At 40.1% G+C, this 27,428-nt stretch overlaps 1 protein-coding gene across 2 annotated transcripts in view; it reads left to right on the top strand.

The window, feature by feature from the left end:
- Positions 1-27,428, top strand: part of LOC126198637 (box C/D snoRNA protein 1) — a 78,321-nt gene that overhangs the window by 24,212 nt on the left and 26,681 nt on the right. For both annotated transcript variants that reach the window (XM_049935098.1, XM_049935100.1), the window contains 3 exons: positions 7,363-7,457; positions 22,347-22,525; positions 24,045-24,331. In XM_049935098.1, coding sequence (XP_049791055.1) covers positions 7,363-7,457; positions 22,347-22,525; positions 24,045-24,331 — 561 coding nt within the window. The remainder of the gene's footprint in view (positions 1-7,362; positions 7,458-22,346; positions 22,526-24,044; positions 24,332-27,428) is intronic.

Genomic DNA, 27,428 nt, shown 5'->3' with positions numbered 1-27,428 from the left:
ATTGGCAATTCAATCTCAATGTAGACAAGTGTAATGTGCTGCGAATACGTAGAAAGATAGATCCCTTATCATTTAGCTACAAAATAGCAGGTCAGCAACTGGAAGCAGTTAATTCCATAAATTATCTGGGAGTACGCATTAGGAGTGATTTAAAATGGAATGATCACATAAAGTTGATCGTCGGTAAAGCAGATGCCAGACTGAGATTCATTGGAAGAATCCTAAGGAAATGCAATCCGAAAACAAAGAAAGTAGGTTACAGCACACTTGTTCGCCCACTGCTTGAATACTGCTCAGCAGTGTGGGATCCGTACAAGATAGGGTTGATAGAAGAGATAGAGAAGATCCAACGGAGAGCAGCGCGCTTCGTTACAGGATGATTTAGTAATCGCGAAAAGCGTTACAGAGATGATAGATAAACTCCAGTGGAAGACTCTGCAGGAGAGACGCTCAGTAGCTTGGTACGGGCTTTTGTTGAAGTTTCGAGAACATGCCTTCATCGAAGAGTCAAGCAGTATATTGCTCCCTCCTACGTATATCTCGCGAAGAGACCATGAGGATAAAATCATAGAGAGATTAGAGCCCACACAGAAGCATACCGACAATCCTTCTTTCCACGAACAATACGAGACTGGATTAGAAGGGAGAACCGATGGAGGTACTCGGTACCCTCCGCCACACACCGTCAGGTGGCTTGAGATGTAGACATGTCACCGGTGACACTGATGCTTTAGTGAACTGTGCCTGAATTCACATTTACAAAACACAAAATTTCTTAAATACCAAAACTTGTATGAAATTTAAGCAATATATACTACCAAGAAAACAGGAAAAGCTAAATATGTAACTTGCTGCCCTGGAGATGTGCCACAAGTGATGGGTCTGACTGATTTCTCTAATGTGAAATGTGTTCATAGCCTTCTGCATTTAGTGTTTTCTTAATTACAATAATGGGACCACACCCAAACCATGGAAAACACCCCCTATCTTAATGCCAACTCATTCGAACTTCACTTTTGCATGTGCCAAACCAAAACCATTCCATCTGATTGCTACAAAGTATAGCAAGATTAATCACACTAAATCATTCGTTTGCAGTGGTGCCACTCTTTGCAGCACCTCAAATGTCGGTTAGCACTGACAACAGAAATGTGACATACAAGAAGCAGCTCGGCCTTTACACCCCATTCTTTTTAAACTCCTACGCACAGTCATTGTGGTAGCTGGACTGCTGGTAGCGCTTTGGAACTCTGGAATGATTGCTACCACTGATCTCTTGTGATTTTTACAACCATCATCTGCAATACTCACTCAGGATAAGTACATATACGTAAATATCCTGGCAAGCCACTGTATGGTGCATGGCGGAGGGTTCCTTGTAACACTGCGTTTCCTTTCCTGCTCCACTCACGAATAGAGCAAAGGAAAAATGACTGTCTATATGCCCTTATACAGACCCTGATTTTCTCATCTTTGTGGTCCTTACATAAAAGTAGGTTGGTGGCAGTAGAGTCATTCAGCACTTAGCTTCAAATGCTGGTTCTCTAAATTTTCTGAACAGTGTCTCGTGAAAATGATGTCATGTTCACTCCAGGGGTTCCCATTTGATATGAAGCAGCATCTCTGTAGTAATTGTATGTTGATCAAACGTACCAGTAACAAACCTAACTGCATGTTTTTGAATTGCTTCAATGTCTTCCTTTGCCGGCCGGTGTGGCCGAGCAGTTCTAGGCGCTTCATTCTGGACCTGCGCAACCGCTACGATCGCAGGTTCGAATCCTGCCTCAGGCATGGATATGTGTGATGTCCTTAGGTTAGTTAGGTTTAAGTAGTTTTAAGTTCTAGGGGACTGATGACCTCAGATGTTAAGTCCCATAGTGCTCAGAGTCATTTGAATGTTAATCCAATGTGGATGGGTCACATAGTCTTCTATACACAGTCCCCTTTATAAATGAGCTAAACCTTTTTAAAATTCTCCCAATAAACTGAAGCTGACCATTCATCTTCCCCACTACCTTTGTTCATGTCTCTTTGCAACATTAGCCTAGAAATTTAATCAGTGTGACTGTGTCAAGCAGCACACTACTGATGCTGTATTCGAACATAATGGGATTGCTTCTCTTACTCTTGTATCTTGGTTTAGTTTTGATTGTTCCTTCACATATGCACTTCGCTGTCACACCACCAACTGTTAATTTTGAGTAGCTTTAGAAGAGTTTGCCTCATGTATTGTTACTCAGATGGCATCAAATGGCCGGCCAGTGTGGCCGATGTCCTTAGGTTAGTTAGGTTTAAGTAGTTCTAAGTTCTAGGGGACTGATGACCTCAGATGTTAAGTCCCATAGTACTCAGAGCCATTTGAACCATTTTTTGGCATCAAATAACAATCCACATTTTAAGTAACTAAGCTGTTCTGACTGACCCATCCTGCTGTTACAGGTTCTCTACTGCCAACACAATACTACCTGTCTCCTTTTATACTTGTGGATCTGTCTCTTGTGCCATCTAGTGATCTATTCCACATTACATAGGGATGTCGGGATAGTTTTTTTCAGATAGTGTATGGGAGAAAATGGTGGAACAGTCTGAATTGAAATTTGATGTGAAGAAGTACGAAGTGACTGTGATAAAGAGGAATAAAAGAAGAGTAGTCATGGATGTAAATATTAGAGATCAAATTCTAAAGAAAGTGGGAAGTTCCAAGTACCTGGGAAATGTAACAGAAGACAGTGGATGGAATGATAACGAAATTAATGAAAGGGTAAGGCAAGTCTGATTTCCTGTAGAGTGTAAGAAGCATTATCTGGAGCAAAGGTGTATCACCAGAAAATAGAAAATGTTATACCAGACGTATTATGCCCCAGTACTTGCATAGCGCGTAGCATCAGAAACATGAGTAATGAAGAAATGGCAAGTGAGCAAGATACAGGCCTGTGAGATCAAATTTAGGAAAAACAGAATAGGATTTACTGTGGAGTTGACTGAATACCAGGACAGGCCCATGAAATGATAGTAGAAGGCGAGAGACCTAGGGGAAGACCGAGAGACAAATGGCTCATTGAGGTAAAAGAATATGTGAAGAAGAGAGGAGAATACTCAGCACAGGGGAGAGGGAAATGTGATGGGACGATGATGAAGATAATTGGTCTTGTTCAATAATTTCACCTTATTAACTTTTAATTTCTTTTTATTTTTATTCCAACCCTAACATACATGCACACTCCGCCACATTTTTATTTTTGCCTACCAGATCAAGGCCTGAAATACTAGCCGTACCTTCAAGCCCTTTTTATAGTCAGTGTTTACATTTATATAATACTGAAATGTTCCTGAGTTGACCATTCAACAAGATTTCTTATTCATCAGTCTTATACCCAAAACATTGTATAGTTTGAAACATTCAGAAATTGGTGTAGCAGATGCCATCATACTTTCTTCTGGTACTTCAAACAACTGTACATCTGCCTTTCTTTGAGCAAATGTAAGGGTGTGTTTATGCTGCCACCTAGCTGCTCACAGGCATTGCACAGCAATGGTGAAACAAGACCACTGAGTTACGCCAGCCCATTTAACCTGCACCATCACTGCTCACCAAGCACTGATATCGAGCAGGTTTGTGTTTCGCACCACAACCATTGCCACATGTCCTGAAACTTGAATCATGATTGGCTGTGTCAAGGGTACTCCAGCAGTGCCATGTTTGGCTCTGCTAGCTGTGAACAGCTGCAGGGTAATTACTCCCAGCAATCAGGGAGGATGGTGCAAAAATGCGACAAGGCTATCAGTGAGCAGTGAAGTGCCAACTGTGAGATTCTGCCTAAACATACCCTAACATTGTGTAGACACAGCAAGAAGTAGCTCTTTAACGCCTCTTTAGCAAAGACTTAGTCCAGCAAATACTAGATATGATAGTTGTCCTTTTAGACCAGGTCGATTAGGGGAAAAGTCATGCCCAATGTATCGTATGAATTTCTGATGACTCTTTGCACAGACGCGACTAAGCGATTTTTATTTTCCACAAATTGCATTAACACAACATGGAATGCTAATGTGAATTACTAATAATACTAACACAAGTAATGCATATGGTCAACATGTACTTAAATCTTTGCACACATTCTACATTGCTAGAGAGGGAATTGATTCCTAGTCATCGTCTTGCGGAGCTGTAGTGCTCTTCTGGGAAAGGCAACATCTCCTGTCATGGGAGCTGCTTGCTATTTAATTCACCGACAGACTACTCCTCCCCAGTATTTCCTGTCCAGTTATCTTATGCCGATAGACAAAATAACTGAGCACATATTTATCAAGTGCAATTACTTTCAGATTATTAAGTGAGGACTTATTTACAGTTGTTAAATGAGCTTTTTTGTAAAATACATTCCTATAATCAGTGGCTGAGAAGTCTTTAATTTATAATAGTAATCATGTCAGCAACCTTTGTAGTGTTGGGGAGAAAGTAATTGGATTGGTGGTAAATGTGACACCTTGTTGCTGTCTATTGTTGACAGCATATTTTGAAGCTGTACAATTGTGTTGTTGTCTCTTGGTGGTGAATTATGAATTAATGAACAACGAGAAAGTTACTGCACTTCTCACACCATTAATTGTGTTATAGATAGACTGCATAAATCTTTTCCAATCAGGAATTGATGGCACTTGTAGAGTAAGCTGCAATTAATGGAGCCACTTACCACATATAAACAGTATATCTCCCACGGCTGGTGCAATACGTCTAATGGAATGAAACTGATCATGTTCAAGTCTAGAACAGTAATCTCCTGTAATGCGTTGCTTGTCTTGCTTTGAAGTATCTCAAGTTCTGTTGCAGAGGGAGACATTTAAGTCTCTAGGCCTCTTCAGATGTTGGGAGCTAAGGATGTGGTGATACATTTAATACCGATCATGCTGTGAAATGTATTTGTGACAGTGATAGTGCAAATCATGAAATTGACATTGTGAAATATATATTGACAGCATGTACACTTGGGACAGATTCTTCAGTGTAGTTAACAGTTGACACTTGCAGTTGTTGAGCTTTTTTATGTAATAAGTCACTTAACAACTGCAAGTAAGTATTCACTTAATAACCTGAAAATAACTCCACTATATAACCTCGAGCTCAGTTCGCAGACCTATGGAGGAGGGCAGTGCAAGAACACAACCCGGTGACCCACATTCCGTCATGCTTCGATCCCACACTAACCCCCCCCCCCCTCCAACCTCCCTCCCTGCCCCCCATTTCCCTTCACCATGTTTCACCTCTGGAGGAACGTGTTTTATCCTGTGACATGGATCTACTATACTTAGGCATGGTACACACACACAATATTTTTTTCAGCCCATTTCATTTACCAGCAAACAGTAATTTTAAGCCATTAAGACACTAATTTCAACAGTCTGTGATTTTTTCAACCTCTGTAACTGATTTTTCCATCCTATGTAACGCAGAAACTATTAGTGCAAGAGAAAAAAACGAATAGCACCTTTTCTGTTGGAAATATAATGTACTTTAATTTTGTACTGGCAGATATTTTCGTTAGGAGCTGCAGTTTTAGTTATTCGAGAAAAACTTTGCAAAGTACCTTTAAACATCCCTCTACCCCAACACTCACACCACAATGGTCAGGATTTTTAGTATGTTGTTCAGGACATTCCTTGCTAGCACCATGCAAAAATTTGTGACTAACACAATTTTTCCTCGAATTTTACTTAGGTGACTGGACGATGTACATTGTACAGTTGTACATTCTATTGAAGATACATTTTGTCTGAAAAGAGATTGTTTTATTTAACTGTTTTACAATCATAAACACCATTGCAGTTCTGATGTTGTATTGATTACAAGGGAAATATGGTAATATTGTCACACTTCCGAGAGAGAGAAGAGCTTCTTTGTAAGAGTTACCACATAATAGTACTCTAGAAACCTGCACCGAAAGAAATATCAGAAAACTAAAACAACTGGGGATGAAGCTCTTAATAATTATGACTTGGAAACTGAGGTGGGACCAGATAAAAAATAGGAAGGAAACTTGTAGGCAGTGCAGTGAAACCTGACTGAAATGGTTTAGTCACCTTGAAAAGATGGTCTCTCAGAGACTGTGTTGAATGTGATTGAGAAGATATTGAACACAACAGGTTGAGAGAGAGAGAGAGAGGTGGATTTATGGTGTGCTTTTGGGTGTTCAGTTGCATTGTTTACATTTTTATGCACAATATTTTGGCAACTGACCCAGTTATCTTCTTTCAGTACTGTGAGTTGTGTTGTTACGAGTACTTCTTTCCTGGACTCCAACCAGACTTTGAAGTATTGTGCATAAAAATGAAATCAAGAACTCTGCTAAATACCTGGAAGCACACCTTAACATAAAAGCCTGAGTTATCTCGTTTTTATTATTTTGACAGAAACTAAAATCCCTGGTGTACTCAGGCACTTAAGAACAGACTGAAAAAAATGAAACCCCACTTACATCTGTTTCAGCACTGATAGTTAAGTGTTCGGCTGCTAGAAAGCATCAGGTCCTACATTTGTAGCCTGCTGTTGTGTTTTGGTTGAAGTGGTTGCCGCTAACTATCGCCTTTACTGTGTGCAGCTTTGGAAACTCGACAACAAACCGCTCACTTTTAGGCTCTCTTCTGTATTGTTGTGTAGGCAGTGCTTGCAAAAAATAATGGTTATATTGATCCTGAGTTCATCAGATGAGTGAGAAGTGCTCACCAATGGTATGAGGTAAATAGGTCCACTGTGCTCCATCCAGCTTCTCCAAAATTTATGTCCATGGGAAAAACAAAACAAAAAAGCTGCTCTCAGTATGTTAAGGGGTTAATCAGTTGTGCCAAGGAAACCCGAGAAATTACAAGAGATTGATTGATTAGATCAGAAATGATCGAGCAGGACAAGGTCTGGATTTGCAGCAGATTGTGGAGGAAGACACCTGTCTGGACAGAAATAAGTGAAAAATTCTCATTTACTACACTAGGAGACAGGAAAGGTTCAAGATAATGACTTTTGAGAGATTATGCCATTTTCAAATGGAAGAATCATTCTTTCATGATTAATGGTAGATCAGTGTATTTTTATTAGTAGTAATTGCTCTCCTTTTCTGTTCTTATGCTCACCAGTTTGTAAGCAGTAGCAACGGGCACAAGGTTCCATTTACAACTAAAGAACTGGTCTCTCCTTTATCCAGCTGTTTGGATTTAGCAGTTTCTTAATATGTAAAATGTTAGGTCTGATGCAGTCAATTTTCTCCTGTACTACAGTATAGTCGCAAATGCGTAATAAATCTTAGTTCTGTTTTTATCATATTATCTTCTCAGAAGTAAAGAAAAATGTGTGTTTTGCATTTCTAATTACAGATTATATGCTTTTAGAAGAAATGACAAGATCAGTTGAAACCTTTTCAAGAGACCCAACAAAACGGTTTACACGCTTGGCCACAGAATTGCCTCCGGTAAGATTATTGCACAGTTCTGAGTTAAAATGCATTTACATGTCGTGTGATAGTTGTTCTATTTTTGTGAATATAGTTTTAGTTTGGAGGCTTTGAAATGACACCGGCTATAATTTCACTCACTTTTAGTATAGAGTTTATGACAGCACATCGTTGGATTCAATTTGTGTTAAGGTACTTTAAAATGACGTATTTCCTAAATTATAGTTTTTGGCAGTTCAGAAGCGGACTGCGAGATTTGTTACCAATAGGTTCAAACAACACATAAGTGTTATGGAGAGGCTTCAGGAACTAAAATAGGAATCCCTGCAGAGAAGGCGATGTTATTTTCGGGAAACACTATTGAGGAAATTTAGAGAACTGTGGGCATAAGGACCATGAAGATAAGAGGCAAGAAATTAGGACTCGTATAGAGGCATACAGACAGTAGTTTTTCCCTCGCTCTGTTTGCGAGTGGAACAAGGAAGTAAACGACTAGAAGTGGTATGGGATACCTTCCGCCGTGCATCCTAAGGTGCTTGTGGAGTATCGCTGTAGATGTAGAGTGCAGAAAAATAAAGTGAATAATACTTGAAATATTGCTAATTGTTGCACCTATGACAGTATTAAATGATGATTCTGAGAAAATTGTTACCTCTTAATACTGTCACCAACTGACTGACTGTGTGTGCTCTTGATTGCTTCATGTGAAACTAAATGTAGATGTTTTTATCAATTGTTAGACTTCAAAAAAGTTTGCAGTATATTGTTTACATACCTATCAGAAATTAAAGGATTTGTGGAAAAATATCAGTCCAATAATTTCTGTTGCACTATGTGCACACCACATTCCTGTCTTTACATCATGCCGAGGCATTGTTCTGTGAGTTCTCATATCCTGACAAGAGCAGTCATGCTTTGTCAGAAAACAGAACATTTCAGGAGCATTCTTACTATCATGCATCGACTTTAATAGACAGTTGCAGTACTAACTTAACCAACAGTATCTTAATTGATCAGTCAATGCACAGTCATTACCTTGCGAGACCACACTTTGAAGTTTGTGCGCAGCTCTCTGAGCTAATACTACTGACAAAACAGTCTGAAGAGTAAAGTGGCTGAATAATTTTCTCACCCCTTAACTCATCTAATTCATTCTCAGTTAAAACTGATAAGCCACCTCCTACAACACACACACACACACACACACACACACACACACACACACACACACACACACACACACAGTGCCTGCAAGGCTAACAGTGCTAGTGCTATTTTGCGGCAGGTGCACTGGTTGTGGTGGATAGAGGAAGAGACTAGGGTGCGTGAGTAGTGTCTGAGAGGGAGGCGGCTGGCTTGCCAGCTAAGACTGTAGGAAGGAGGGGTGGCATTTATATGGGTTGGCGCAACTGAAGTGACACATGCTAAAGGCAAAGTGGGGACATGCATTGGGAAGGTGTGACAGGAGGGAAACTATTGGATGAAGCATGTGGAGGCAATGGGTCACCTGAGATTGAGGTCAGAGGATGTGTTACAACGATAACTCCCATCTGCGTAGTCCAGAGAAACTGGTGGTTGAGGGAAGAATCCATATGGCTCAGATTGTGAAGCAGTTACTGAAATTGAACATGTTGTGCCACTGGCTGGTCAACTTTTTTCTTGACACGTTTGGTGGCGGCCATACATGCTAATGGACAGCTGGTTGATAGTCATACAAATGTAAAAGGTTGTACAGTGTTTGCAGCAGAGTTGATATATGAAATAGCTGCTTTCGCAGATGGCCTGGCTTGTGTTGGGACAGGATAAGCCCATGGCAGGACTGGAGTAGGGCGTCCTGAGTGGGTGGATTGGGCAGATGTTGGACTTTGTCTGCCATAGGGATGGACTGATACTTTGTGTAGGTTAGGTGGGATACAGAATACCACTCTAGGAGGGGTGGGAATGATCTTAGGTGGGATGTCACTCATTTCAGGACAGAGCGAGAGATAATCGAAGTCCTGGCGAAGGATAAGATTCAGTTGTTCCTGTCCAGGGTGATATTATGTAACAAGGAAGGTGCTCCATTGTAGCTAATTCCTGGGGGTGTATTAGGATATGACAAAGGAAATCTGTTAATGTACTAGGTTTGGGTGGTATTGCATGTCTGTCAATGGCTTTGTGAGACCTTCAACATACTGTGCTAGTGAGTTCTTCACTTCAGATATGTCATCCACGGGTGGCTAGGATGTTTGGGAGGGATTTTATGGTGTAGAAGGGGTGGTAGCTGTTGAAATGTAAGCACTGTTGATGGTCAGTTGGCTTAATGTGGACAGACGTGTGAATGGATCCATCAGAGGTGTGGAGGTAAACATCCAGGGAAGTGGCGCATTGGGTAGAGGAGGACCAGGTGAGGCGGATGGGAAAGAAAGTGTTCAGGTTGTGACGGAATGTGGAGAGGGTGTTTTGGCCGTGGGTCCAGATCATGAAGATATTATGAATGAATCTGAACCAGACTAAGGGCTGGGAGTTTTGGGAGGCTAGGAAAGTTTCCTCTAGATGGCCAATAAACACGTCGGCATATGAGAATGCCATGCGAATGCCCATGGCTGTGCCACAGATTTGTTTGTAAATCTTCCCTTCAGAGGGAAAGAAGTTGTGGGTCAGGATATAGTTGCTAAGGCGTATAAGAAATGAGGTGGTGAGTGTGGAGTCCGAAGGACATTAGGAGAGGTAATGTTTGATAGAGACAAGGCCATGGGCATAAGGGCCGTTGCTGTTTAGGGACGTGGAATCAGCATTAGTGAGTAGAGATCCAAGAGGTAAAAGGGTGGGGATGGTGGAAAGACAGTGAAGGAAATGGTTAGTAACAACTAAACACTTCTGTTCGGTGAGTGGTCTCCTTTTATCCTATTGTATTTACATTCTACAAGAACTTTCCTACAACTTTCATGAAAATTGTTCTTTTTGCATTAATAAATGAATTTTACTTAACTGATTTTATATTTGTGATACAGGTGTCTGCTACTTATGTAGGGTCATGACAATTCCTTGTATAATTTGGTAATATTTTTTTATGTCGTAGTGTACTTCTTTCAGTTAACATTATTTTCATGTTTAGACAGTGAAGTATCCATTACCTGGTTATCACTGTGTAACATAACATAACTAACTCACAACTTTATGTTGATAAATTTTAAAATAAGCTAAAAACCTCTCGTTTTCATTCATATTTGTTATACCATTACTAATTAGCATATTGAAATGTTGGACTGTCAGGAAGACAAACTTTTGAATACAAAATATTCATGTATCATATACTTCACTTTAATGCGGAATCACATATACTAAACTGTTGTTATGACAGCTAAATTTCATCAGAGAATGAGTGTCTCATGCATGAGATACTCTGTGCTCTGACTTTAATTTTCTCATAGGCTCACATCTGCTGCTGATCGTACACTTGTCTATATTACTAAAATGTTATTCCAAAACGTGGTACCAGTGCAGCTTAGGATCAACAAAAATCAATTTTCAATATTTTCTGTAATTATAAACAAAATTTAAAAATCAGAAAGCTGTCATCTACTTCCAGATCTGGAAGGAATCCCAATTCATTTTTACAGAGAGTATGCTTCGGTATTGGCCCTGTACTTGGCTTGCATTTATCTCAAATCTATTACCCAGCCCAGAGCCCCAAGTGACTGAAAGAAAGACCAGTTGATGCCTGTATTTCCCACAAAATGTTCTGTGAACTGTGAATAAAGGCAACAGGGAGCCCATATTGCAGGATTTCAGGGAAGGATTTGACAAAATACAGCACTATAGACCGTCAACAAAAGTCCGATTGTATGGGATAGGTTCTCACAAGTAAATCTAGCCAAGGGGTAACTTTAATTTTGAACAGCTTTAAATATGTTGTAGTGTAGAGCAAAGTAAGAGACAGACATTCTTTTATACGTACCCATACGGTCATTAAGGTGTGAAACACCCCATTAAAAAAAAAAGGAGTTAAATATTTCCAGACGAGTACCAATGAAATGGTAATAGATATAAAAAAACTTTGAGTAAAAGTTTTATGGTTTTTAATGTAAGTAACAACAGTGCATCCAGATTTGACTTATCAAACAACCCAGCATAAGAATTGGCGTTGAAGCGGGTAGACTTTCGACGTGCATACAGTGATGCAGATCTATTTCTAGCTTATTTCTGGCAAATGCATCCTTGGAATACCACTTCATCATATATGACCGAATAGGGTACTATTGATGCTATGCATTTTACTACTAGTCAAATGTTGAAATGGAAAACAAAGTAGTGGGGGGGGGGGGGGGGTTGGGAAAAAAATGAACTTTTTTGACAAATCTGCATGTACCATTGTAAAATGCATTAAAAACTATAGAAATTGTAATAGAAGTTTTCTTCCATATCTGTTAACATTTCAGCAGTATGAATTTAGAAATATTAAACTCAATTTTTTAAAGGGGTGTTTCACCCCTTTAGCAGCTGTACAGCTATGTATAAAAAAAGACCTCTTATTTTACTCTACACTACAGCATTTTCTAAGCCTATCAAAATGAAAGTGCACTCCTTGACTGTGTTTACTTGTCCGATATGTGAGTGGCCCAAAGACTTCTTAATCAACAGAACTCAGTACATTGTCCCAGACAATGAGTGGTCATCAGAGACATGGGCATCATTAGGAGCACTCCAGGGAAGTAGTGATAGGACCACTCTTGTTCTCTATATACATGCTTGATCTGACAGAAAGGAATAGCAGCAATATGACTATTTGCTGACGACGCTGTAATGTACAGGAAAGTGTTGTCTCTGAGTGACTGTAAGAGGAAACATAATGACATAGTCAGAATTTATATTTGATGTGACAAATGGCAGCTTGCTCTGAATGTAGAAAATTTTAATTTAATGGAGATGGGTATGGAAAGAATTCTTCTAGTGTTCAAATGAGATCGTAGTACCGCGCTGCTTGACACAGTCGTGTCGATTAAATATGTAGGTATAATGTTTCAAAGTTATATGAAACAGAAGAAATACATAAGAACTGTGATAGGGAAGATGAACAGTCAGTTCTAGTTTATTTGGACAATTCTAGGGAAGTGTGAGTCATCTGTAAAGGAAACCACATATAAAACACTAGAAAAGCCCCTTCTTGAGTACTGCTTGGGTGTTTGGGATCCCCACCAGGTTGGATTGATGGAAGACTTTGTAGCAATTCAGAGGTGCGGTACTAGATTTGTTACCAGTAGGTTTTATAAACATGCGAGTGTTACAGAAATGTTCCACGAAACCAAATTCCTGGAGGGAAGACATCATTCTTTTCTTGAAACTATTGAGAAACTTCAGGGAACAGACATTTGCGGCTGACTGCCAAACTATCCTACTGATGCCAACATACATTTCTCGTAAAGACTGCAAAGATGGGACAAGGCAATTAGGGCTTTTATGGAAGCGTATAGATAGTCATTTTTCCTTTGCTCCATTTGCAAGTGGAACATGAAAGGGAATGACTATACTGGGGTGCAGGTATGTCTGCATCTGAATAAAGCATTTTGTGCAGACAGAAAGGGAAAATACTTGCCACTTTGCCAATTAACCCTTTCTGTGTTGTCAGTACTATGCAGTCAGCTTTCTGGGCTGCTGTCAATACTGTTATTTGTAAGAGTTTCACTATCCAGTGATACATTGAGCACATAGTAAAGAATACTCTACTCATAATTTAATTTCACGTTTCATACAAACATTGTGAGCAGTTTTTTTTTTTTTTTTTTTTTTTTTCATGGATTTCAAACTATTTTTCAGTTACTTATTTTGATATCTTCTATGTGACCAGAGAAACAACGCATTTTTTATCGTTATATGAGGGTTGAAACTGAGATAGTGTCAACTATTTATTCACAACCGATACAAAAGAGTTACAGGTTTGCACCTGTTACTTTCCTTCAAAGTAGTCAGTCACCAGCGTTGTGTAGAACCCGTTGCCAGCGATGTGGAAGGTGTAGTATACCATTAGCAGAGCCTGTTCTGTTGATGGTGCGAATGGAGTGGTCTACTACCTGTCGAATCTCTGGAACAGTTCTGAAGTAAATGCCATGAAGTGGTTCCTTCATCTTCAGAATCAAATCAAAGTCACAAGGACTTAAGTCCGGGCAGTATCACCTGCGATCAGCTTTGCGAAAGAAGCGGCGACACGTTCTGAGCAACCCACCCATCATTTTGCACGACAATGCACTGGCACATACAGCGCAAGTTGTGGCTGCTCTGTTCAGTCAATGGGACTGGGAAGTACTGTACCATCGACCATACTCCTGGACTTAAGTCCTCATGACTTTGATTTGATTCTGAAGATGAAGGAATCACTTCGTGGCATTCGCTTCAGAACTGTTCCAGAGATTCGACAGGCAGTAGACCACTCTATTCGCACCATCAACAGAACAGGCTCTGCGAATGGTATACTACACCTTCCACATCACAGGCAATGGGGTCTACACAATGCTGGTGACTGACTACTTTGAAGGACAGTAACAGGTGCAAACATGTAACTCTTTTGTATTGGTTGTAAATAAATTGTTGCCACTATTTAAGTTCCAACCCCCATACATAATTCATTTTAATGAGGCGAAACAGTGTCAGTGATGTTTCCTAAGTGAAGATGCACTCTCTTCAACTTCTGGTAGAGACCAACTGGAGGCAGGGATGCCTCAAATGCCCAGGCTGTACGGGAGGGAACGTTTGACATGGAAACAATGGCAAACACTTCTGTCCACATCAAACCACTAACAAACAACAGTACTTAGATTTTGGCAGTTGCCATCCTTTGCATGTCAAACGTTCCCTCCCATACAGCCTTAGGGTTCGGGTCAAATGTATTTCTTCAGATGCAGATTCTTTACAGCAATACACCACCACTCTGACTACAGCCTTCACTGAATGTAATTATCCCAACAGCCTAGTTCAGAAGCAGATTTCCTGGGCCATCACATTCAATCGTGGTACTACTGATCCCTCCAAAAAACAACTTTGGAGCACACAACTTGTCACCCAGTATTAGCCTGATCTTGAATGTATCAATCGGCTACTTTGGCAAGGTCATGACTTCCTAAAATCCTGCCCTGAAATGAGATCCATTCTGTCAGATTTTGCCCACCCCACCTAGAATAGCTTTTCATCTCCCTCCCAGTCTCTGCAACATCCTTGTCAGACCCGCCCTATGCACCATCCTGCCATCACCTATTCCAGCCCCCCTGTAATTGACAAAACATATACTATCAAAGGGAGAGCCATATGTGAAACGACACATGTCGTATACCAGCTGTTATGTAAACACTGTTCAGCCTTTTACATCAGCATGACTACCACTAGTTATCAGTCAGGATGAATGGGCATAGGCAGAGAGCACATACAGAAACACACAATATCCTGTTGCAGAGCATGCTGTACAACGTGACAGTCATGACCTCAGTGTTTTTCGCCACACGCACCACCTAGATTCTTTCCCCAGACACCAGTTTCGCAGAACCTTGCAGGTGGGAACTAGCACTACATGTCCTTGGTTCTCGCACGCACCTGGCCTTAATTTTTGTTCATTCCTTCCGTCTCGGCATTTATTCACAGTAACTACTACTTTGTTCACTCCATTTTAGTTTCCTACATCTTTCATTTTTTTACTTTAATTTTCACTGTCCCCCTCCCTCCTCTGTTGTGTACAATGCACTTAGCTTTTCACTCTTATTAACTTGTGCACGAAGTTTTAGTAGTAATCTCTCTCTTGCATATCATCCTGTCTTCCACCTTTAAGCTCTCAGGTTTTCAAATCTCATCCAGTGCAGTCCCCAACAATCAGTCTTTCCTTCTCATCCTGTCTGATAAATCTCCCCTGACCAGGGGTTCTGGGTGACTTTTCTAAACTGTACCTCATTCCCTAGACCTCTCCAGTTCTTTTCCTTCATCCCTCATCTTTCCCCTTCAACTCTTCCGCCAGGAGGAGGAGCCACCGACTATGAGAGTTCGTAAAATTAAATCCTTTGTGTGTGTGTGTGTGTGTGTGTGTGTGTGTGTGTGTGTGTGTGTGTGTGTGTGTTTTCCCATGCCCCTGTCTGACTTTTAAGGCATAGCTGCAGATGGTGTGATACTATGTTTTATAGGCACAGAAGAAACAAACATCCAGAGGCTGAATTTGCCCAATCATTCCACATAATATGAATTGCAGTGAATTCAGGAGGGATAGTTTGCTCTAAAGGAGTATAATTCGTATACGCAAAGCAATAATCAAGCAAAAGCAAGTTATTTTGACCAGCTCAAGGCCAGGAGCTGTGCTACTACTGTACTCTTGCTGTCTGTGACATAAATATTCCCTAATGCCCTTGCAATAAAGAATCTCAGGGAGCAGAGCACTTCCATCTCTTGCAGCCCAATAAATAATTCTTCAGCCAATTGACCATCCATATTAACAGTTGGCATAATAGTGTATGACTGTGTGGCGTTGATGTTAGTTGAACTTGGTGCAACTCTCTTGGTACCTCTAATTTTCATATGCATTCCCTCTTCAAATCCTGATTTGTCGAAGTTGAAAACACATTCCTTACTGAACGATGAGATAAATTTGTTTATCTTAGTTACAAATTTTCAGGCCGATTCTACAGTTTGCTGTAAATTGTCAAGTTGACCCTTTGTTTGAAAAAAATTTGTTATCTTACATCTTCCAATTCTGTAGTAATGTTTGAAGTTATGTGAGAATCCACTGCTGCCCTTGAAATCGCTGTAATCTATGTTGCGCACTATTTGAAGTGCATAACGTAGTAGTTCATGCTCGTGCACATCCTGTAAATTGCATTGAGCATCCTTGACACATACAAACACCAGTTTTTGTAACAAGTGTGCCTTGTCCTCCCTTGAATATCCTCAGTTTTTCTAATGCATTTTATGATCATATTGCTGTGGACTTATTCAAAATGTGTTCATAATTGTTTCTGTACTATGCTGTGAATGATCTTCCATGTACCCAATTATGTTTAGTACCTGCTCCTTGGACAGCGTGTGTCCTTTACTGCATTTCACTAGAGACAGAATTTGTGCCTCCCTGTCTGACAAGGATGATGAACTAAATTGTTTGACACTGGTTTCAATATTCCTTTCTCTGGTTAAATATGTATTGTTGTCATTGTACTCCTCATGTACATGTCCACACAGTCGAGCATATATGACACCACACATTCCACTGACTCATCTTGCATAAATTCTAATATTTCATCTGCCACTCCTTTCTCACTCTGTGAAATTCTGGATTCCTTTCCAACAAGATGTCAACTTCAGCAACTGCTGTTGTAGATACAATGGAATGTTTGCTTTGTTTACCATGGCCATTGCTCTGCTTTGTATCAACACCATCAGCGATGTAGTATTGTTGTGAGTTAATTGGTGACCAAGCAGTTCAACTACAGTCTGTAGTCTCAGTGGTGTGCTCATCATTGGATACGTCCAGTCCTGCCCCTGTTACCATTGTAAGTCAATGTTATGGTTGCATGGTCACAGACAACACATGGGGCATCAAATGCTGTAAGCATCATTGGCCTTTTGTGACCCCACACTCGAGGGGATCCTTGTGAGTGGTGCCTACTATAAATAAAAGGACTGCCACCTGAAGTTTGATTTAATTCAAATTTTTCCAAATCTCCATCAAAATATAATAGCCCTAAACCACACATAAGATGATGTTTTGCCATGAAAAAGATGAAGTATCTAAAAGGAGAAACACTGTCCTGAAATGACCCTGCTCTGTCAATCCCTGGTTAGGGAATCAATAATGCTACCCTCACAATGCCATTGTTGCATACAGTTCAATGCCGGAAAAGCTCTTTCCTCCAGTATGTATTTGAAATCTTTTGCCAACACTACAAATAAGTCATTCGCACACGCAAGGTCTCCTTAGCCCATGATGCACTTATCCTGTAACCTGAGCCCCAGCCTGTGGTTGTTTGGTAAATACATTCTGAAAGACTGGTTCACAAATTGACCTCTGCAGGCATAGCTATATTTTATTTTATATTTGAACAACTTTACATTCACATTCCACACTAAAACAGTATGTCATCAGTAATCTAAGATTTTGTTGACGTGGCAATTGGAAAAGTACTGTGCCAGTTCAACCCAGTGCCTACAATGGCAGGTGTTGTTGTTGTGGTCTTCAGTCCTGAGACTGGTTTGATGCAGCTCTCCATGTTACTCTATCCTCTGCAAGCTTCTTCATCTCCCAGTACCTACTGCAACCTATATCCTTCTGAATCTGCTTAGTGTATTCATCTCTTGGTCTCCCTCTACGATTTTTACCCTCCACACTGCCCTCCAATACTAAATTGGTGATCCCTTGATGCCTCAGAACATGTCCTACCAACTGATCCCTTCTTCTAGTCAAGTTGTGCCACAGACTCCTCTTCTCCCCAATCTTATTCAATACCTCCTCATTAGTTATGTGATCTACCCATCTAATCTTCAGCATTCGTCTTGTCCAAACTATTTATCGTCCACGTTTCACTTCCATACATGGCTACACTCCATACAAATACTTTCATAAACGACTTCCTGACACTTAAATCTATACTCGATGTTAACAAATTCCTCTTCTTCAGAAGCTCTTTCCTTGCCATTGCCAGTCTACATTTTATATCCTCTCTACTTCGACCATCATCAGTTATTTTGCTCCCCAAATAGCAAAACTCATTTACTATTTTAAATGTCTCATTTCCTAATCTAATTCCCTCAGCATCACCCGACTTAATTCGACTACATTCCATTATCCTCGTTTTGCTTTTGTTGATGTTCATCTTATATCATCCTTTGAAGACACTGTCCATTCCATTGAACTGCTCTTCCAAGTCCTTTGCTGTCTCTGACAGAATTACAATGTCATCGGCGAATGTCAAAGTTTTTATTTCTTCTCCATGGATTTTAATACCTACTCTGAATTTTTCTTTTGTTTCCTTTACTGCTTGCTCAATATACAGATTGAATAACATCGGGGAGAGGCTACAACCCTGTCTCACTCCCTTCCCAACCACTGCTTCCATTTCATGTCCCTCGACTCTTATAACTGCCATCTGGTTTCTGTACAAATTGTAAATAGCCTTTCGCTCCCTGTATTTTACCCCTACCATTGTCTGTTCTAAAGACAATGGCAGGTATAGCCAGACTGTGCTACATAGTCTAAAAAGTTGAGCAGAGATGAATGAGTGATTTATGTGGTGCACAGTGGGATATATTACTGATTATTGTGGCTTAAGAGGGTCAGTTTTTATCTTTTAAAAGAAACATCATTGGCTTCATCACTAAAAATTTTTTGGAGCTGTAGAGCCAAGTTTGTGATATCTCATAAAATTTGACCAGCTTCCTGAATGCTGGAATAGGTAGATGGTTGCCCTACTTGTACTCTTAACATTTGTATTAGATATGTACCTGTAAGAAAAGCTTTGTTCTAGGATATTCGGGGGTACAAAAGATTAGCGACTGGTGCGTAGACCACACTTCTGAGTCACATGGAATAACCAGAAATATAAGCTGACATCAGAGTGGTAGCTTGTAATCTGCAGAAATCCTCTGCCATATACGTACAGACTATAGGTGAAATGAAATAAGAGGATGCAACCTTTGTGATTTTAATTATGTGGCAGTTCCATTACAGATATTTATATATTTCCAACCCAACCTAAGTCAAGGAAAATCCTGCCACTAACAATTAGTTTATTCTGGTGGTGGTTGTGAAATATAGTTCACATTTGATTTGGTTCGTTTTAGTATTCAGCAAGTCTGTTACTTCTTTCAAGCATTGCTGTTGTAGCTCCATGTTTAACTGAGAATCTTCCCAACTGCACCTAAAGTTGTACCAACAGGGGGCATTGTAAGTTAATGAAATGGAGCCCTCAATTGCAGTCATGGGCTAACCAGTCTTTGTGTAAATATGGTAAGGAAAGTTCTGGTGGAATGTAAGTAATTTAGGCATAAAAGGGATAACTCGTCATGTAGTAGAGGTGTAAAAAAGTGAAAACTTTGCTAGCTTTTGGATGAATCCTTTAATACTTTGTAGACCACGCTGAAGCATAGGGTGCACCACAACTTCGTGTTAAAAAGAATGTATCCGAATATAGGTCAGGCTGCGAATTCCTCAGCGCATGAGCCGTCTGTCGCTTGAAAACTAGACTCATTTCCTATGAGAACGATGTATGGGCACCCCGCTATGCGTCTTTTGACTGGTGCTGCCTTCTATTGTCAATTTCTAGAATTATTTTGAAACAAACATTAGCAAATGTAACAGTTGCTGTCGCTGTGGTGTCACCGCCAGACACCACACTTGCTAGGTGGTAGCCTTTAAATCGGCCGCGGTCCGTTAGTATACGTCGGACCCGCGTGTCGCCACTATCAGTGATTGCAGACCGAGCACCGCCACACGGCAGGTCTAGAGAGACTTCCTAGCACTCGCCCCAGTTGTACAGCAGACTTTGCTAGTGATGGTTCACTGACAAAATACGCTCTCATTTGCTACGACCTAGCAAGACGCCATTATCAGTTACTATTGATATTGATTCCTGTACCGTCCAGACTGACGTTCTTCATTAACGGATTAAAGTTAAGTATTCCACCAGCTACGTCTGTTTTTCTAAATTCTAATTTCCTTGTCCTGTTCTGGACCTCGCGCCAGCCTGCGTGGGCTGGAACGTGTGCCTTTCGGCCTCCTTGGTGGCGCGGTGTTGGCTCTCCTGCCAACCAAAACAGTCGCAAACAACAGAGCCAATATTATCGCATTAATATAATTTTGTATGTGTACTCGTTAGTTTTTGCAGTTTGCTGTAATTCTGCTACAAATATGTCATGTTTGTTAAGTGAGCAAGAAATTTTTAAAGCTCAGGTGGAGGAAATTGCTCAGTAACTCATCTCCCACTTTTTGGGAAAGGGGGGGGGATAATTATACTTGCTGTAATCATTATTTTAATATTTATAATCTATCAAAGAACTAAGGTAAATATTAAAACAAAATCTCGTGGCTTGGTCTTCTTTTAGTGTGTATTACTCCTACATATGTGCCAGTGACACTTCAAATAATGGCACAAATGGCCAGTTCCCTAGGCTTGAGATATATATATATATCACACACACACCTGTGCAGCTACATTGTGCCAGATGAACACACAATGCTGAGCTGGAATTCAGCAGGTAGACTGACGTTAGGAGTTGTCAGTTGGGGTGGGTAGAAGCAGAAGAGAGATGGAAATTGGGAGGAAGAGGTGAGAAAGTGTGGTTGTGGCCAGATTGAGGCAGCAGGTCTGTGGAAGATGAGGTCAGCAGTTGCATGGGACAAAAATGTGAGACACAGTCTGTGGAGCTGGTGAGTTAGTGCAATGTGCCTTGATTGCAATGTGCAGGAGTGGAGTAGTAGGTGGTGCAGGAGAGAGGAAGGTCAGACTGTTGGGAAGGGGGTTTGGATGCAGAGTGTCAGCAATTGAGGCCCAGAGGATTACGGGAACAAAGGATGTAGTGCAAGGATAACTGCCATCTATGTAGCTCAGAAAATATGATGCGGGTCCCGATGAAGCAGTTTGTGAATAGCCATTGGAATTGAGCATGTTGTGGTTAGCAGTGTTGTTCTGCCGCTCGCGTGCAACATCACTCTTGGCCAAAATTTGGCAGTGGCCATTCATTCTGGTGGACAGGTGGTTGGTGGTCTTGCCCACATAAAATTTTGTGCAGAAATTGTAGCATGTACACCTACTTTTGATAGGAAAGGGTAACCCTCTCACAGGACTAGAGTAGGATGCTCTGGGTTGAGGCATTGGGCAGTTTTTGCATATGGGTCTTCCACAGTAATATGATTTTCCACTGGCAAGGCGTTGGAAGTGTAAGTGGCATGGGGACAGACCAGGATGTTTTATAGTTTGCTTGTGCGGCAGAATATAGCTTTAAGAGGGGCAGGAAGAATTATGGGTAGGATGTCCCTTGTTTCAGAGCACGGTGATAGATAATCGAAGCCATGGTGAAGGACATTGTTCAGTTGCTCCAAGTGATATTAGATTGTGAGTGGGGTGCTCTGTTGCTGCTGGTTCTGGGGAATGGTGGGAGAATTAAGGGTTTGAGGGGATATGGCACAGGACATCTGTTTGCAGAGTAGGTTTGGGGGATAATGCCTGCCTGTGAAGGCCCCCCCTTGTGAGACCTTTAGGAAACTGGGCAAGGGAATTCTTATTACTGTAAATATGGCATCCACAGGGAGCCTGGCTATGTGGGAAGCGTGTGTGTGTGTGTGTGTGTGTGTGTGTGTGTGTGTGTGTGTGTGTGTGTGTGTGTGTGTTCTAGCACATATGGAACAGCTGACAGGCACTGAGATTGAAATTGTTGCTGCTCATTTGGATAATGCCACTTTTCAGAGCTAACACACAGACTCACATATACATCATCCAAGCCAGGCAAAACCCCAACTGTGTAGAGATCATTTACCAGTACTCCCTTTATTAGGAGGGTAAGATGGGTTATTTCTGTTTGCTACCCAGTGCTAGTGTCATCTATCTTAGAACTAATCCTGGTCAAAGATGATATTCAGGAAGTTCTACTACAGATAATTCCATTTTATAGAATCATCCTTTAGATGCAGCAGATGTAAAGTTCTATTTCACATGGACAAATGCTTCATGGTGTATAATATACAGTTGAACTCAGTGAGATTGTTTCAGCTTGTATAAGACATTGGTATACAGTAGTTGAATGTAAGAGAAGTTTCACAACAAACATTCTATTTTCTACAACTTTGCACTTATTCTGTGGTGTAGTACATATTATTGTTCACTCCTGCTAAAGATGCCCATTTGTATGCTATGTTGTGTATGTATGTATATGTATGTATGCATGTATGTAGTTTCTGCATTTCCTTTACAGCACCTTTTTAAACTTAGAGCAGCAGCCACCAGGAGGGGTACTCATCTCTGTTTCTTACCTCAGTGTTTTACGCGACATAAGGAAAACACTACATTTTTTAATTGGAAAACACAACTAATAAAATGGAGAATAGACTGGATATTTCCTGAGTGTGATAATTTGAAAATATCGTCAGACCAGTTAAGTATAAGTAAATTTTTGACAAAACTAAATTGAAGTACACCATCTTAAAACTAGCATGTGCACAATGTCTGTATCAAAGAAAAATTCATTTGGGAAAAATGTAAACCTTCAAGGAGCCTGAATAACTGAAAAAAACTATTCCTAGTTTTTGGAACTGTTTGTTCCTTCCTCAGGGATGAAAGTGGGTTATTTTTTGAAGGAAGGGCTGGTCACTCAGACAGAGGTCAAGATGGGCTCACCTGTTGTGAGGACAAAGGAAGGCAAGTATAATAGGGAGGTGTTAGGCAGAAGGGGTCAGAGTTGGTGCCTGGCAAGTAATGGCCCAGGTTTCAATCAAGAGATGATTTAGAGGAAGTTCGCAATTGCACTGTTCATTCCACTTCTCACTTCTCTCAATCTTAACCCATCTTTACTTCTCATTCATTCCTTTTATCATCTCTCTAGCTGCAGCTGTTATAGTGCTAACCAGAGTACTGTTGTTGACTTCCAGCTATCTTTGATCATGCTTCCCTCCATTTATATTTCCTTTTATTCTCAAACAGATGGGTGTCTCTTAAGCTATGGTCTGAGTGCTTGGCTTTTCTTTGCAACTTTCCTGACAAAGGAACTGATAGTTCTGAGGGTTAGAAATAGTTAATGCTATTTCCAATGTGTTTATAAGCAGTACTAGCATTTTTGGCTCCTAAAGGAAAGCACTGGCCCACATCCTGCCTCCATGTAATTTTATTATGTATATAATAAGATTTTAATTTTTTACTTTATATTAAAAAGCTGGATTTTATTAAAAATTCATTAAAACACATGAAGACATACCACAGATGTGTACAGTATTTCTTGTAATGTGATAGATGCAATAGGTTTTGAGCTGATACACACAGGAGGATATTTAGAATGGTACCACTACTATAGTATTTTCTTGTATCATTTTGAAGAAGTAAACATATCACACTATGGATTATATATCTAAAAACAAAGATGATGTGACTTACCGAACGAAAGAGCTGGCAGGTCGACAGACACACAAACAAACACAAACAGACACCCGAAATTCAAAAATGTTGTTAAAATATTTCAACAACTGCCGTTGTAATAACATTTTGAAGTTGTAAAGGGACTTTATGGACACCTTGTATAAATCCAAAAGAATATTAAATGTATGGTGACAATAAGAATTGTCACCATACATTTAATATTCTTTTGGATTTATACAAGGTGTCCATAAAGTCCCTTTACAACTTCAAAATGTTATTACAACGGCAGTTGTTGAAATATTTTAACAACATTTTTGAATTTTGGTTGTATGTTTATGTTTGTTTGTGTGTCTGTCAACCTGCCAGCACTTTCGTTCGGTAAGTCGCATCATCTTTGTTTTTAGATATCTTTTTCCCACGTGGAATGTTTCCCTCTATTATTTTCACACTATGGATTATCTTATATGTCATTTATTTTAACTTTCTTTTCTTTGTGTTTATTTGAAAGAATTTTTCCAAAAAAAGAAAAAATTTGGGTTTTTAGGTGCCTTGAGACTGAACTTCTGTCACACTTCACTCGTAGCTTCTTGGTACGTGACAACACTCCACTGTCAGATCAACAGAAACTGCAGTCTTATTATGCAATAGGACTTCCAGGGCTGTTGTTACTTCTAAAGGCAGAGCTGTGTCGTAAGAAGGAAACGCAGTTCTTTGAACTTGACCCGCATGAAAGTTTGAGAGAAAATTTGAAGGGGAAGACTGTTATTGAGTATCCAACAATATACGTTGTGAAGAGGCACAACAAACACATGTTCAACATTGTGGATATAGGTAAGATAACATAACACTATATGTGATATGTGTGTTAACATAAGAGTGTTGACAGAATACCATAAAAGTTATTTGAAGTTATGAAATGACTAAAGGAAATAACTCACCAAATGGTATGTGTGTTGAGTCACCGATAGGTCTGTTCATTTCATTTATTTATTCGGGTATCATATTACAACGACACTGGATTTGTCGTTATAATACAATGAAAACAAAAGCTCAAAAATGTATACACACGTAGAATATGTAAGTATGTTTTATGAGGTTAGGATAGTTGGTCAGCTGTGGCCTGGCATGTGCCTGAATGATTTAGGAAAACTGGAATTAGGATGATCAGACAGAGAAAAAACTCTATCCTCCTGAGCATGAGGTCAGCATCTTAACAACTGCACTGTTTCACTGGTTGGTATCTACATTTACATGATTATTCTGCATTTCACACTTAAGTGGCGGGCAGAGAGTTCTTTGAACCACCTTCAGACTTTCTCTGTCAGTCCACTCTCTTAAAGTGCATGAGGAAAATGAACACTTTAAATCTTTGCGTATGAACTCTGATCTCTGTTACTGTATTACAATGATTATTTCTCCCTATGTAGGTTGGTGACAGTAAAATATATGTAGATTCAGAGGAGAAAGTTGGTGATTGAAATTTTGTGAAAAGATCTCCACACAACAAAAAAAGCCTTTGTTTTAATGATTGCCATCCCAACTTGCTTATCATATCCACGACACCCTCTTCCCTATTAATACAAAATGAGCTGCCCTTTTTTGGACTTTTTCAGTGTCCCTCATAAATTGTATCTGTTAAGGATCTTATACTGCACAGGAATACTTTAGCAGAGGACGGACAAGCGAAGTGTAGACAGCCTCTATAGTAGATCTTCTAAGTGTTCTGCCACTAAAACACAGTCTTCAGTTTGCTGTCGCCACAACATTATCTATGTGATCGTTCAAATTTTAAGTTGTTCATAATTGTAATTCCTAGATATTTAGTTGACTTTATGGCCTTTAAGTAATGTGGTTTTCGTGTAACTGCCGCGCAGGGTAGCTGCGTGGTCTGGGGAGTCTTGCCAAGGTTCTCATGGCTCTCCCCGTCGGAGGTTCAAGTCCTCCCTTGGGCACGGGTGCGTGTGTTGTCCTTAGCATAAGTTAGTTTAAGTTGGATTAAGTAGTGTGTAAGCTCAGCAGTTTGGTCCCATAGAACTTACCACAAATTTCCAATTCCCAAATGTATCATGTAACTGAAATTTAATGGATTTCTTTTCATACTCTTGTGAATTACCTTGCACTTAACCTTATTCAAAGACAGTTGCCACTTTTTGCATCATACAGATATTTTTGTCTTAATCAGTTTGCCGTTGGTTTTGATCTTCTGATGACTTCACTATACAGTAAATGACAGCACCATCTGCAAACAGTCGACGAAGGCTGCTCAAATTGTGTTGTAAATTGTTTATGCAGAGAGGAATATCATCAATATAAATAAAATATAGATTGCTATTCACTATAAGATGATAGATGTTTCAGAGTTGTTGTTGTTGTGGTCTTCAGTCCTGAGACTGGTTTGATGCAGCTCTCCATGCTACTCTATCCTGTGCAAGCTTCTTCATCTCCCAGTACCTACTGCAACCTACATCCTTCTGAATCTGCTTAGTGTATGCATCTCTTGGTCTCCCCCTACGATTTTTACCCTCCACGCTGCCCTCCAATACTAAATTGGTGATCCCTTGATGCCTCAGAACATGTCCTACCAACCGATCCCTTCTTCTGGTCAAGTTGTGCCACAAACTCCTCTTCTCCCCAATTCTATTCAATACCTCCTCATTAGTTATGTGATCTACCCATCTAATCTTCAGCATTCTTCTGTAGCACCACATTTCGAAAGCTTCTATTCTCTTCTTGTCCAAACTATTTATCGTCCATGTTTCACTTCCATACATGGCTACACTCCATACAAATACTTTCAGAAAAGACTTCCTGACACTTAAATCTATACTCGATGTTAACAAATTTCTCTTCTTCAGAAACGCTTTCCTTGCCATTGCCAGTCTACATTTTATATCCTCTCTACTTCGACCATCATCAGTTATTTTGCTCCCCAAATAGCAAAACTCCTTTACTACTTTAAGTGTCTCATTTCCTAATCTAATACCCTCAACATCACCCGACTTAATTCGACTACATTCCATTATCCTCGTTTTGCTTTTGTTGATGTTCATCTTATATCCTCCCTTCAAGACACCATCCATTCCATTCAACTGCTCTTCCAAGTCCTTTGCTGTCTCTGACAGAATTACAATGTCATCGGCGAACCTCAAAGTTTTTATTTCTTCTCCATGGATTTTAATACCTACTCCGAATTTTTCTTTTGTTTCCTTTACTGCTTGCTCAATATACAGATTGAATAACATCGGGGAGAGGCTACAACCCTGTCTTACTCCCTTCCCAACCACTGCTTCCCTTTCATGTCCCTCGACTCTTATAACTGCCATCTGGTTTCTGTACAAATTGTAAATAGCCTTTCGCTCCCTGTATTTTACCCCTGCCACCTTTAGAATTTGAAAGAGAGTATTCCAGTCAACATTGTCAAAAGCTTTCTCTAAGTCTACAAATGCTAGAAACGTAGGTTTGCCTTTCCTTAATCTTTCTTCTAAGATAAGTCGTAAGGTCAGTATTGCCTCACGTGTCCCAGTATTTCTACGAAATCCAAACTGATCTTCCCCGAGGTCGGCTTCTATTAGTTTTTCCATTCGTCTGTAAAGAATTCGTGTTAGTATTTTGCAGCTGTGGCTTATTAAACTGATTGTTCGGTAATTCTCACATCTGTCAACACCTGCTTTCTTTGGGATTGGAATTATTATATTCTTCTTGAAGTCTGAGGGTATTTCGCCTGTTTCATACATCTTGCTCACCAGATGGTAGAGTTTTGTCAGGACTGGCTCTCCCAAGGCCGTCAGTAGTTCCAATGGAATGTTGTCTACTCCGGGGGCCTTGTTTCGACTCAGGTCTTTCAGTGCTCTGTCAAACTCTTCACGCAGTATCGTATCTCCCATTTCATCTTCATCTACATCCTCTTCCATTTCCATAATATTGTCCT

Source organism: Schistocerca nitens, chromosome 8 (assembly GCF_023898315.1).
Source record: "Schistocerca nitens isolate TAMUIC-IGC-003100 chromosome 8, iqSchNite1.1, whole genome shotgun sequence".
Classification (NCBI taxonomy): domain Eukaryota; kingdom Metazoa; phylum Arthropoda; class Insecta; order Orthoptera; family Acrididae; genus Schistocerca; species Schistocerca nitens.
This window is presented reverse-complemented; position numbering and strand designations above follow the sequence as displayed.